General features: G+C 48.9%; 1 protein-coding gene across 1 annotated transcript in view; it reads right to left on the reverse strand.

Annotated features, from left to right (window-relative positions):
- The window catches only part of DDX27 (DEAD-box helicase 27), a 30,111-nt gene that overhangs the window by 11,650 nt on the left and 6,914 nt on the right, over window positions 1–11,547 (reverse strand). The window contains exons 5-12 of the mRNA XM_006141283.3: window positions 11,471–11,547; window positions 9,927–9,970; window positions 9,717–9,803; window positions 7,793–7,898; window positions 5,532–5,705; window positions 4,464–4,614; window positions 438–537; window positions 186–327 (exon numbers count right to left, since the gene is read on the reverse strand). Of these exons, the coding sequence (XP_006141345.1) occupies window positions 186–327; window positions 438–537; window positions 4,464–4,614; window positions 5,532–5,705; window positions 7,793–7,898; window positions 9,717–9,803; window positions 9,927–9,970; window positions 11,471–11,547 (881 nt within the window). The remainder of the gene's footprint in view (window positions 1–185; window positions 328–437; window positions 538–4,463; window positions 4,615–5,531; window positions 5,706–7,792; window positions 7,899–9,716; window positions 9,804–9,926; window positions 9,971–11,470) is intronic.

Here is an 11,547-nt window from a genome sequence, read left to right on the forward strand (position 1 = left end):
CAGGACATAGAGGTCTGGACACGGACAGGTGGTGAGGCGAGAAAGAGAAGGGACGAAGGCCCAGGGAACGTGCTGGAGTGATGAGGGGCAGTGTGCTCACTGAGCCGAGGGATAGGGAGGCAGGGGGCCAAAACCCTGGCAGGCCCACGGGAGTCAGCCTGGCCAGCCACACCCTAGGCATCCACCTGCCACAATGGCTTCCCGGTCCCCTTCCCGATTAGGCCGGATCCGGATGAACTCCTGCCGCAGGAAGGGAGCCACATCTGTGTTGCTGTTCACGAATATCCGGACAGGATTCTTCAAAGAGACAGAGGCGAGGTCTTTCACCTGGAAGCACAAAGTCGGGTTTGCTGGCCTCTCTGGGGAAGGCGGGAAAGGGGCAGAGCACACTGCATGCCCTCTACCGCATGCACTCCACAGAAAAACCCTGGGCCCACCTCGTCCGTCATGGTGGCCGAGAAGAGCATGGTCTGGCGGTGGTGGGAACACATTCGGATGATCTCCTTCATCTGCTCCTCAAAATACTCGTCCAGCATCCTGGTGGGCAGGGAGCGAGGGCACGAAATAAAATGGTGGGCACTCCCCAACATAGAGAGGGCACAGAGAATGGCGCCAGGTTGTGCTTGATTTCACCCTGTCGTCAATCATCTACCAAGAATGATTATTCCGCCATGTCTGCTTTGTCTTTGTATTTTTCCTGAACCATTTGCAAATACATCACAGCCATCAGGACAACTCAGCCCAAATATTTTAGCACACGTCTCATAAGGACAATGACCTTCCACATACCACAAGGTCACCATCACACCCAAGACAGTGATGAGTCTCAGTGACATCTAAAGGACAGGACACATTCCACTTCCTCCACTGCCCTAAAAACATTATTTTTTTTGAGAGAGATTTTTGCTACAGGGCACGTGCGCTCGCCAGACAGAGAGAGACAGAGAGACAGAAAGTAGGAAATTATCCCCCAAGGGGGATGGCCACACTGCAATCCCTTCTCCTCTATTCTCCTATCGGGATCTTGGGCACGCATGCACACACGCCCGGTGTGAGTTTAAGCCACCGGGTCCGGGACTCGAACCGCAGTCGACTACATGGGAGTCCAGCGACATAGCCATTACGCTAACTGCTGGTCCCCCCCTAAAAACATTTTATAGGGACCAGCAGGTGGCGTGGTGGTTAAGGCGCTGGACACTCCCACATGGCTGACCAGGGTTCAAATCCTGAATCTGGTGGCTTGCTTTCTCACTTTCTCTCTCGCTCTCATTCTGACCCTCGGTCTCTCTTTGGTCAAATTAAAAAATAAATGAATGAATAAATAAAATAAATAATTATTAAAAAAAAAAAATTTTATAGCCCCTGTGCTTAGTCCAGGGGCCAAACTTTCCATGTTGCTAAGTGTCTGTCCTGTTCTAATTCCCTATAACACCTGCTAGATTTCACACCCTGGATCTAAGTGTTTCCAGGTGAGTGGATTCACGGATACCTGAGACCCTGCTACTGGGTGCTGTGCCCTTCATCCTGCTCCCTTGGCACCACGCAGTGACTGGTCAATCAGTCCCAGTGGCGTCTGCCCGATCTCTACGACACACTCATACATCTTCCCTCGCAGTGAGCAGTTATCTGTGGGCCAGCCTGCAGCGCAGTGCTAAAGCACTGTGCACGGGATCCTGGATCCCATGTGGCCAACCAAGGTGCAAATCCTGGCTCAGGTGGCTTGAAAAATACACAGGAATTGCAACATCGCCATGTCTCATTGAAGGGGGTACGCTCTCTCTTCTCTCCCCTCCCCTCCCTTCTTCTCTAGGGAGTATATGTACCCTCTGACTTTTTTTTTTTTTAAGAAATTATTTTATTATCATTTTTTTAAATTTATTATAGGGCACACATGCTTACCAGAGACAGAGACAGAGAGACAAAGTGAGAAAGCAAGTAACTAGGTACAGGACTCGAAATGCACTTGGCCATGTGGGAGTCCAATGCCTTGACCACACCACCTGCTGGCCCTCTTCTGGCAATTAAAAAAAAAAAAAAAAGAAAGAAAAAGAAAAAAATTTCCAAATAAACTAAAAATAGGGCCAACTAGAGGCATGGTAGGTAAGGTGGCTGGATTCCAAGGCTAACTACATGGTTTGAGTCCCAGATCAGTAACTTGAAGACATGCCAGATATGTGTGCATGCATGCCCAAAACCTCACAAGAAGGGAGATATGAAAGAAAAAGGATTGTGGCATGACCACTCCCATGGGGAGGGAGCGTTCCTACTTTCCTCTGTCTCTCTCTCTGGCAAGTGCATGTGCCCTCTGGCAAATTTTAAAAAACCATTAAAAATTAGAAAATACAGGAACCAGCAGTTAGCGTAAAGGCTATGTCACTGGATTCCCACGTAGTCGACCGCGGTTCGCGTTCCGGACCCGGTGGCTTAAAACTCATGCCGGGCGCGTGTGCGTGCGTGCCCAAGATCCCGAGAGGAGAATGGAGGAGAAGGGATTGCGGCGTGACCATCCCCTCTGGGGGGTGATTTCTCGCTTTCTGTCTCTATGTCTCTCTCTGTCTGTCTGGCGAGCGCATGCGCCCTATAGCAAAAACCTCTCAAAAAAAAAATTAGAAAATAACAATAATCAAAAAACAATATAGTTACCTACATGCTCATTCTGACCCGACTCTTTACGGCACTCCCCCACAGCACAGACCCCAGCCGAGGACTCAGCATCACACTGAGCGGCCGTGTATCAGTCTCCTTGGTCTGACATGCAGCCTCAGCCTTCCTTGGTCTTCTGAGACATGACAGTTTTGAAGAACAGTTTCCCTCCCCTTTAAAACCTAAATCAGATCATGCCCTCCTGGGCTAAAATGATCTACTTTATCATGGAATGGCTCAGGAATGGCTCACATCTCCGAGGAGTCAGCCAGATGGTGAGTCCGGAACTCCTGAGCACCTGCCATATACCAGACCCGGCCACAGGCTGAGGGACACAGCAGAATCCTCTTCATGAACACTACGTGCTGGAGGGAGAGGAGGGACACGTACACTGCACAGACCTGCCAGTAGGCCAGAGGGTAACAGCATCTCAGGGAATATAGGACGGGAGGGAAGACGAGGCCAGGTGGAAAGCGGTAAAGCCTCTCTACTCTAGTGACAGCTGGAGCAGAAACTGAAGGCAGTAAAAGAACTCATGCCAAGCAGAGACAGCTCCAAGGCGGGTGGGCTGACAGGAGGGACCCTGGTGGGGTGCCTGCTCCCCTGCCTGGCTCTCATGCTCTTGAAAGAAAGGAGGAGGAGGAAGGACAAGAGCGAGAAAGAAAGAACATTAGAGGGGGAAAAGAAGGAGGAAGTGGTGGTGGTTGGCCCAGATGACCAAAGGACAGTCATCATTTGCCGAGACTGGGAGAGGGCAGGGGAGACCTGGGGTCAGAGGCTTGTTTAAGGTCCTGTTTAGCCCAGAGATGCTTCAATCAGACCTTTGACATGCTCTAGGGTTATTTTTGATGCCTTCCCCAGCCCCTCCCGCCATCCCCAGTTCACTGAAGTCCATTATGCTCAGTCATGAAGGAAAGGTGAGCAGATGAGACACAGGAGAGAAGGAGAGAAGGAGGGAAAGAAAGGAAGGAGAAGGGCAGGGAGAGGGGCACAGGCAGAGACCACTGCTGGAGGCTCCCTATGCACTGACGCTCAACCTGCTTTACTCCTTGGATCCTCACACCATGAGACAGTGCCATTCTCATCTATCATCTACAAACAAGAAAAGGTTGTGAGGTCAACTGGTAGCATGGTGGTTAAGGTGGATGGATCCTATATGACCAATTTCATGGTTTGAGTCCTAGATCCAGGAGCTTACCAATTTCATGGTTTGAGTCCTAGATCCAGGAGCTTAAAAAATCTGCCAGGCAGATGTGCATGCCCAAAAAATCCCAAGAGAAGAAAGGATTGTGGAGTGGCCATCCACCCTGGGGGATGATTTCTCATTCTTTCTTTCTGGCAAGTGCACACACCCTCTAGCAAAAACTTAAAAAAAGAGAAGAGAAGCTTTTGATTTGGGGACTCTAAAGAACATTTCCAAACCTCAGAATATAGGAGACCTACCTTTTTTTTTTTTTAAGAGAGATTTTTGTTCTAGGGAGTGTACAGTTGCCTGAGAGACACAAACCAAGAAATCACCCCCTTCGGGGGATGACCATGCCACAATCCCTTCTCCTCCAGTCTCCTTTTGGGATTTTGGGCACACAGGCTCATGGGCCCGGCATGAGTTTCAAGCCTTGGGTACAGGACTGAAACTGAGGTCGGCCACGTGGGAGTCCAGCAATGTAACCATTACACCATCTGCTGGCCCCAGACCTACCTCTCTTTACCCCATCCTATGACAGAGGGTTCCAGATGAGCAGGGGCCCAAGTTGAACAGCCGACTCAGCACCCTGCATGCGGCACAAGGTAGGGAGCAGGCCCACTCGGGGCTAGGGTACCTGTCAGCCTCATCCAGGATGAGCACCTCGACGTTGCTCAGGTGGAAGGAGGGGCAGTTGTGGAGGTGATCAATGAGCCGACCCGGGGTGGCAATGAGGACGTCAGGTGCTGCCCGGAGAGCTGCTTCCTGAGACTTCACATCCAGGCCGCCTGCAAAGGGGACAGCCCCACGGGGCAGCTGCTGCAATCACTCATCAGTGCTGCGTGCACCTGCCCCTGCCAGGACCCATGCCAGGTGCAGAGGGGAAGGCAGAGAACAGACTGAGAAAGGCCCTGCCCGTCAGGGGTTCGTGATACACTTGGAAAGACGCGGTATTTAATTAGAACTATGCCAAGTGTGGAAACCCAAAAAGATCATGACAAAGGCAGGTCAGGAAAGAAAGAGCGAGACATCGAAGTCCTGAGCGAAGCAGCCATGGAAATGAATGCCTCTGAACATGTGGACAAAAACCACTGCTGGGAACCAGCAGTTAGCGTACTGGCTATGTCGCTGGACTCCCACGTAGTTGACCGCGGTTCACGTCCCAGACCCAGTGGCTTAAAACTCACGCCGGGCACGTGTGCATGCGTGCCCAAGATCCCGAGAGGAGAATGGAAGAGAAGGGATTGCAGCGTGGCCATCCTCCCTGGGGGGTGATTTCTTGCTTTCTGTCTCTCTGTCTCTGTCTGTCTGGCGAGTGCACACGCCCTATAGTGAAAATCTCTCAAAAAAAACACTGCTGATTCCCAACCCCATAAGAAAGGTAAAATGGAGATCAGGTAACACTGTCATATAAGTTCATCAGAAAAATTCGGCCCTAAATAACACCTCATCCATTATTTACATGAAGCAGAAATTGTATCCTAAACTTGTGCAGTATCAAGGAAAATATTTTTCATCATTTCAAAGCTTCATTTTTCAAGGATGGCTAAGCCTCAATCAAATCTCCCCTCACCGCCCTATCTACTATGAAACTCATCAATCAGTTAAGTGGACTCAGTCAACGCGAAGGCCCTTCCTGGTGGCTCGTCCTCCCTGCACCATGTCATGGTCTGTCACGGGCTGGTGGCTGTCACCAGAGACTCACCCACAGCCAGGCAGGTGGTGATGCTGCAGAACTGAGCCAGCTGCTTGGTGACGGCATGCACCTGGATGCCCAGCTCTCGGGTGGGAACCAGCACCAGCACGCGGGTCACTGGGGCCTGGCGGGGTTTATAGATCAGTCGCTCCAAGACAGGTAGGGCAAAGGCAGCAGTCTTACCTGAAGGGAAGGGAAGTAAGAGGCAATGAGGGTGCCAGCAGGTGGCATAGTGGTTAAGGTACTGGACTCCCACATGGTTGACCATGGTTTGAGACCCCAACCTGGTGGCTTGAAACTCACTCTGGGCACATGCACACAGTCCTCAAAATCCTGAGAGGAAAAGGGATTGCAGCATGGCCATGCCCCTTTGGAGGTGTTTTTTTGCTTTCTGTCTCTGTCTCTCCAGTTGTGATCTGTATCTCCCCAGGGAGTGTACACTTTATAGCAAAAATACTCTCAAAAAAAAAAAAAAAAAAGTAACGAGGTGAGGTCATAGCCTCCAAGGTTTGGGTTTCACCTGAATACACAGAACTGACATGTCTGGTCAGGGGAAATGAAGCAAATTATTTATCATAAAATTATCTTTTTGCTTTCAAAGTACATAGTCATTGTAAAAATAGCTGACAAATATAAAAAAGTATGACAATAATAAAAAACACTCACCGGGGGGTTAGCAGGTGACATAGTGGTTAAGGTGTTGGACTCCCACATGGCTGACTGAGGTTCAAGTTCCAGACCCAGCAGCTTGCTTTCTCATTTCTCTTTCTCTCTGTCCCTCTCCAGCCAAATTAAAATAAATAAATAAATAAAGCTAAATAAAATAATTCTTAAAAAAGGAGAAAAAAACCCATAGTTTAGCCAATCAGAGATAAACATTAACTAAATGCTATCTATATTACTTATCTTTTTTAAAGACAGAAATATAAAAAATCAATTTTAATATAACACTACAGATTGTGATCTGTAAAATTTTTTAAAGATTTATTTTATTTATTTTTATTTATTATTATTATTTTTAAATTTGACCAGAGAGAGAGAAAGAAAATAAAAAAGCAAGCTGCCAGATCCAGGACTCAAACCACAGTCTGCCATTTGGGAGTCTAGTGCCTTTACCACCACACCACCTGCCAGCCCTGTAAACTTTTTAAAAAAACTTAGCAATGGGTGGCCAGCAGGTGGTATGGTGGTTAAAGTGTTAGACTCCCATATGGTTTGAGTCTGGGCCCAGCAGCTTGAGACTCACAGCAAGTGCATGTGTATGTGTGCCCAAAATCCCTATAGGAGAATGGCAGAAGAGACACTGCAGTGTGGTCATCTCCCCAGTGGGTGATCTCTCACTTTCTGTTTCTCTCTCCAGTGAGCACGTGCACCCTATAACAAAGAGCTCTCAAAAACAAAACAAAACTTGACAATGGGGCGGAACAGTGGTGCAGCAGTACTATGTGATGCTCTGCAAGGCTGACCCACATGGGAAGGTTCCCAGTTCATATCCGGAAACTTCCCTGAGTCTGCTATAACCACCACACCACCTGCTAGCCCCATCACAGTAGTCTAAGAACTGATTCCTCCAACTCCCTGCTGTGGTTGTAAAGAGTCAGGAGAGAGGGTGACCTGGTCTCCCTGCCCCTCGGCTCTCCCAGTCTCTGGGACTGGTGGTCCAGGCCGCACTGGATGTTGACTCATTTCTCAACCTCTTCCCAACAGAGCTCTCTCCCTATATGCCCAGTTTCCTCCAGCTACAGCCACAGGGAATGGGGTAGGAGGGAATAAACTAAACGTTCTGTAAAATGTTGCTATGAAGACAAAGTAGAAACCGGTCAATTCAAAAGTTCCCCCAAATCTTGGGAACCAGCAGTTAGCGTAATGGCTATGTCGCTGGACTCCCACATAGTCCACCGCAGTTCGTGTCCAGGACCCGGTGGCTTAAAACTCACACCAGGCGCATGTGCGTGCGTGCCCAAGATCCCGAGAGGAGAATGGAGGAGAAGGGATTGCGGCACGACCATCCCTCCTGGGGGGTGATTTCTCGCTTTCTGTCTCTGTCTCTCTGTCTGTCTGGCGAGCGCACGTACCCTATAGCAAAAACCTCTCCCCCCCAAAAAAAAAAAAAAAAGTTCCCCCAAATCTTCAAAATTAATGGAGATGACCAATGCAACATGAACATCTGGAAACTTTTAAGACAGTACAAAAAGCCAAGTATCAGACTCAAGTCAACCTAGAGCCCAACTCTGGGGTCAACACCCAGCCAGCATCCCTGTCATGGTTACCTGTCCCAGTGGCTGCACAGGCACAGATGTCCTTCCCCAGCAGACCCACAGGTATGCATGCCTTCTGGATCGGGGTGGGCTGCTTGAAGCCCATGGCTGTGATGGCCTAAGAGAGAAGATAGGATTAGATGGAGCAGAGGTAAGGGGAGGGTCTCAGAGCAAAGCGGGGCAGGTTTCCAAAATGTAACTCTATATTTTATTATTATTTTATTTGTGATAGAAAGTACGCATACATGTACAACAAAAGACAGAGAGAGAAACAAACTTTAATCAGGATCTGGTCACACTGCAATCCCCTTTCCCCAACCTCCAGCTTCTCAGATCTTGCTTGCCCACATGACCAGTACATTCAACATGTTTCAGGTCAACCAGGTGAAGGATCCTAACTGCGGGTGCCATGTGGCTTCCAGCATTGCAGTCCGGCACACGATCAGCTGCACCGCAGAGGCTGGGCCTGCTAACTCTGTCAATCCCACCCCTGCCAGTCATTCACTCCACAAACGCTGAGCACTTACTAGGTGAAACACTTTTTTAGGCACTGAGGACACAGTGGTACACCAAAGAAATAACCACTTGCTCTCAGTACCTTACGGACCAAATAGACTCAAAAAAAATCACACGTCATATGGGAATAAATGCTATGGAAAAAAGTTCAGGGGGGTAGGGATCCAGCAGTTAGCGTAATGGCTATGTCGCTGGACTCCCACATAGTCAACCGCAGTTTGCATCCCGGACCCGGTGGCTTAAAACTCACGCCGGGCGCATGTGCATGCGTGCCCAAGATCCCGAGAGGAGAATGGAGGAGAAGGGATTGTGGCGTGACCATCCCCCCTGGGGGGTGATTTCTCGCTTTCTGTCTCTCTGTCTCTCTCTGTCTGGCAAGCACACGTGCCCTATAGCGAAAAAACCTCTCCAAAAAAGAAAGAAAAGCTCAGGGGGGGCAGGGGAGGGTGGGAGGAGGAGAGGGCACAGAATCCACAGGAGGGTTGGCAGGGAAGACTCTGAGCAAGGCCTCATTGAGTTGATCCCTGAAGGAAGGGAAGGAGTACCCAACAGATTGCTGGAAGAAGATTCTTTGAGACAGAGGGAACAATAAGTGCAAAGGTCGTGAGAAGGGAATGCCTGACCTTTTTGAAGGCCACCAAGGAGGCCAGTGTGACCAGGACAGAAGGAGTGCAGGGCCTTCAGGGTCCATATAAGGACTCCAGCTTTGATCCCAAGAGAAAGTGGGAGTCACTGGATGGCTTGGAGAAGAAGAGGAACATAGTGGAACCTTTTCTTAAGTGAGAGATTTTGCTATAAGGCACGTGTGCTCACCAGAGAGACAGAGAGAGACAAGACAGAAAGAGAGCAATCAACGCTGAGGGGATAGCCACGCCATAATCTCTTCAGCTCACTCTTCTCTCAGGATCTTGGGCATGCACACACCCCACCTGAGTTTCAAGTCACCAGTTCTGGGACTTGAACCTCAGTCAACTACATGGGATTCCAGCAACGTAACCATCACACCATCTGCTGGTCCCAATGGAACATTAAAAAAAAAAGTTTAGGAGACATTATCTCTCTTTTTTTTAGGTTTATTTGTCCCATGAGAGAGACAGATGGACAGAAACAGAGAGAGAGAAAGGCACCCGGACAGGATCCCCATGCTGTGATCCATCTGGTGCTGGTCACGTATATACATACATGTACCAGTGTGCTCAGGGTGCTCCCAGGACACAAACCCAGGCCTTTTCTCATGTGGGTCCAGTTTTGGGGTGGGACCGCGTTCTGACACCTGGTCCCATGATTGCACTTACCATATAAGAGGGTTCTCTGGCAGCTTTAGAGACAACAGAGTGGAGGGAGGCAGAAAAGGGAAGCTGGGAGCCCAGTTAGGAGCAACTGCAACCCCCTCCCCCTGGTAGCCTAAAGAAGCTGCTACCTTCAAAAGAGGGCGGGAAAGGTTCATGTCCTGGAACGAAAGGTTTTCATCATACTCAGATGCATCTTCAAAAAATCCTCCAGCCTCCTTCAACAGACAACCAAGAGACAGAGAATGAGATTTCAACATGAAGGCCAGAGAAAACCAAACAGCCTTAAACTCTTTCAAGTTGCCAAAAGGACCTCCACATGGTCTCCCAAGCCCACTCACCTGTCCTTTCTTCTTCTTCTTCCGCTCCTTCACTTTGAGTGTATCTATGGGAAAAACACAGCTGGTAATCAGGGCTCTCCCACACTGAGCACCTGCGATCTGCCAGACTCTCTCCAAAGTGCTTTATGGGACTGCCTCAGTGAACCAGCACACCAACCTGTGAGGAAGCTACTGTCATTAGCCTCCTTGCACAGATGAGGACACCCTGGCAGTGCCATGAGGTAAGTGACCTAGGCTAGCCAGGATGCAAACCCAGCGAGTCTGGTCCAGGCACAGGCTTTCAACCACCATGCAACATTATAACATGTTAGCACATGTTTCTGCAATAATCCTTTTTTTAAAATTGCTTTATTTAACTTTATTGATTGTAATTATTTTAATTTTATTTTTTTGAAGTTGACCAGAGAGACACAGAGAGAAAGAGAAGGAAAGTGAGAAAGCAAGTTCCGGGGCCAGCAGTTAGTGTAATGGCTATGTCGCTGGACTCCCATATAGTCAACCACGGTTCGTGTCCCGGACCTGGTGGCTTAAAACACGCCGGGCACGTGTGCATGTGTGCCCAAGATCCCAAGAGGAGACTGGAGGAGAAGGGATTGTGGCATGGCCATCTCCCCTGGGGGGTGATTTCTCACTTTCCGTCTCTCTGTCTCTGTCTGTCTGGCGAGCGCACACACCCTATAGCAAAAAACTCTCAAAAAAAAAAAAAAAAGAAAAGAAAGCAAGTTGCCAGGTCCTCCAGGACTCAAATTGTGGTCAGCTATGTGGGAGTTCAGCCGCCTTAACCACTACGCCACCTACTGGCACCCCCGCCTTTTTTTAAAAAATTATTTACTTAATTTATGTATTATTATTCTTCAATGTGATAGGGTCAGGGGGAGAGGAAGAGTGAGAAAGCAAGTTGCCAGGTCTGGGATTCAAACCACAGTCAGCCATGTGGGACTCCAGTGCCTTAATCACCATGCCACCTGGTGGGCCCTATTTTTTGTTTTTTTGTTTGCCTTAAGGCACATATGCTCATGGAGAGAGACAGAGACAGTAAGAGGAAAAGTAAAAAAATCACCCCCCCAGGAGGGATGGCTACACTGTAATCCTTTTTCCTCCATTCTCATAGGATCTTGGGCACACATGTACACATGCCCAGTATGAGTTTCAAGCCACCAAATCAAGGACTCGAACCCCGGTCAGCCATGTGGGAGTCCAGTGACATAACTGCTACACCACCTGCTGGCCACTCTGCAAGAATACTGAATGAGCACACACTATGGGCTGGGCCCAAGTGATATGAGCCCCCCTAAGTAAGCCTAAGTCACAGAGATGTGGGTGGCTGCATGGGGCTAGAGACAGGGAAATAATAACATGCCCACAAAGTACAACAATCCAAACAAAATCCTAAAAGAATCTAAGAGAAAGGAGTTTAACATAGAAGGAAGAAGGAACACATCTTAAAATATTAGCTAATGCAGAACATAAGATTTCCTGCAATACAAAAGCAGATGCTTCCCAATTTCCTGTCCCTATTTCTGATCCTCCACTGTCACGTCTACCTGCTTTGGTGAGGATGTTCTCATCAGCCGAGGAATAGTCTGTCTCTGATTCTTCCTCTTCTGAGCCTCCCTCCTCT

This window comes from Tupaia chinensis, unplaced genomic scaffold (assembly GCF_000334495.1).
Source record: "Tupaia chinensis unplaced genomic scaffold, TupChi_1.0 Scaffold000049_1, whole genome shotgun sequence".
Lineage (NCBI taxonomy): Eukaryota > Metazoa > Chordata > Mammalia > Scandentia > Tupaiidae > Tupaia > Tupaia belangeri.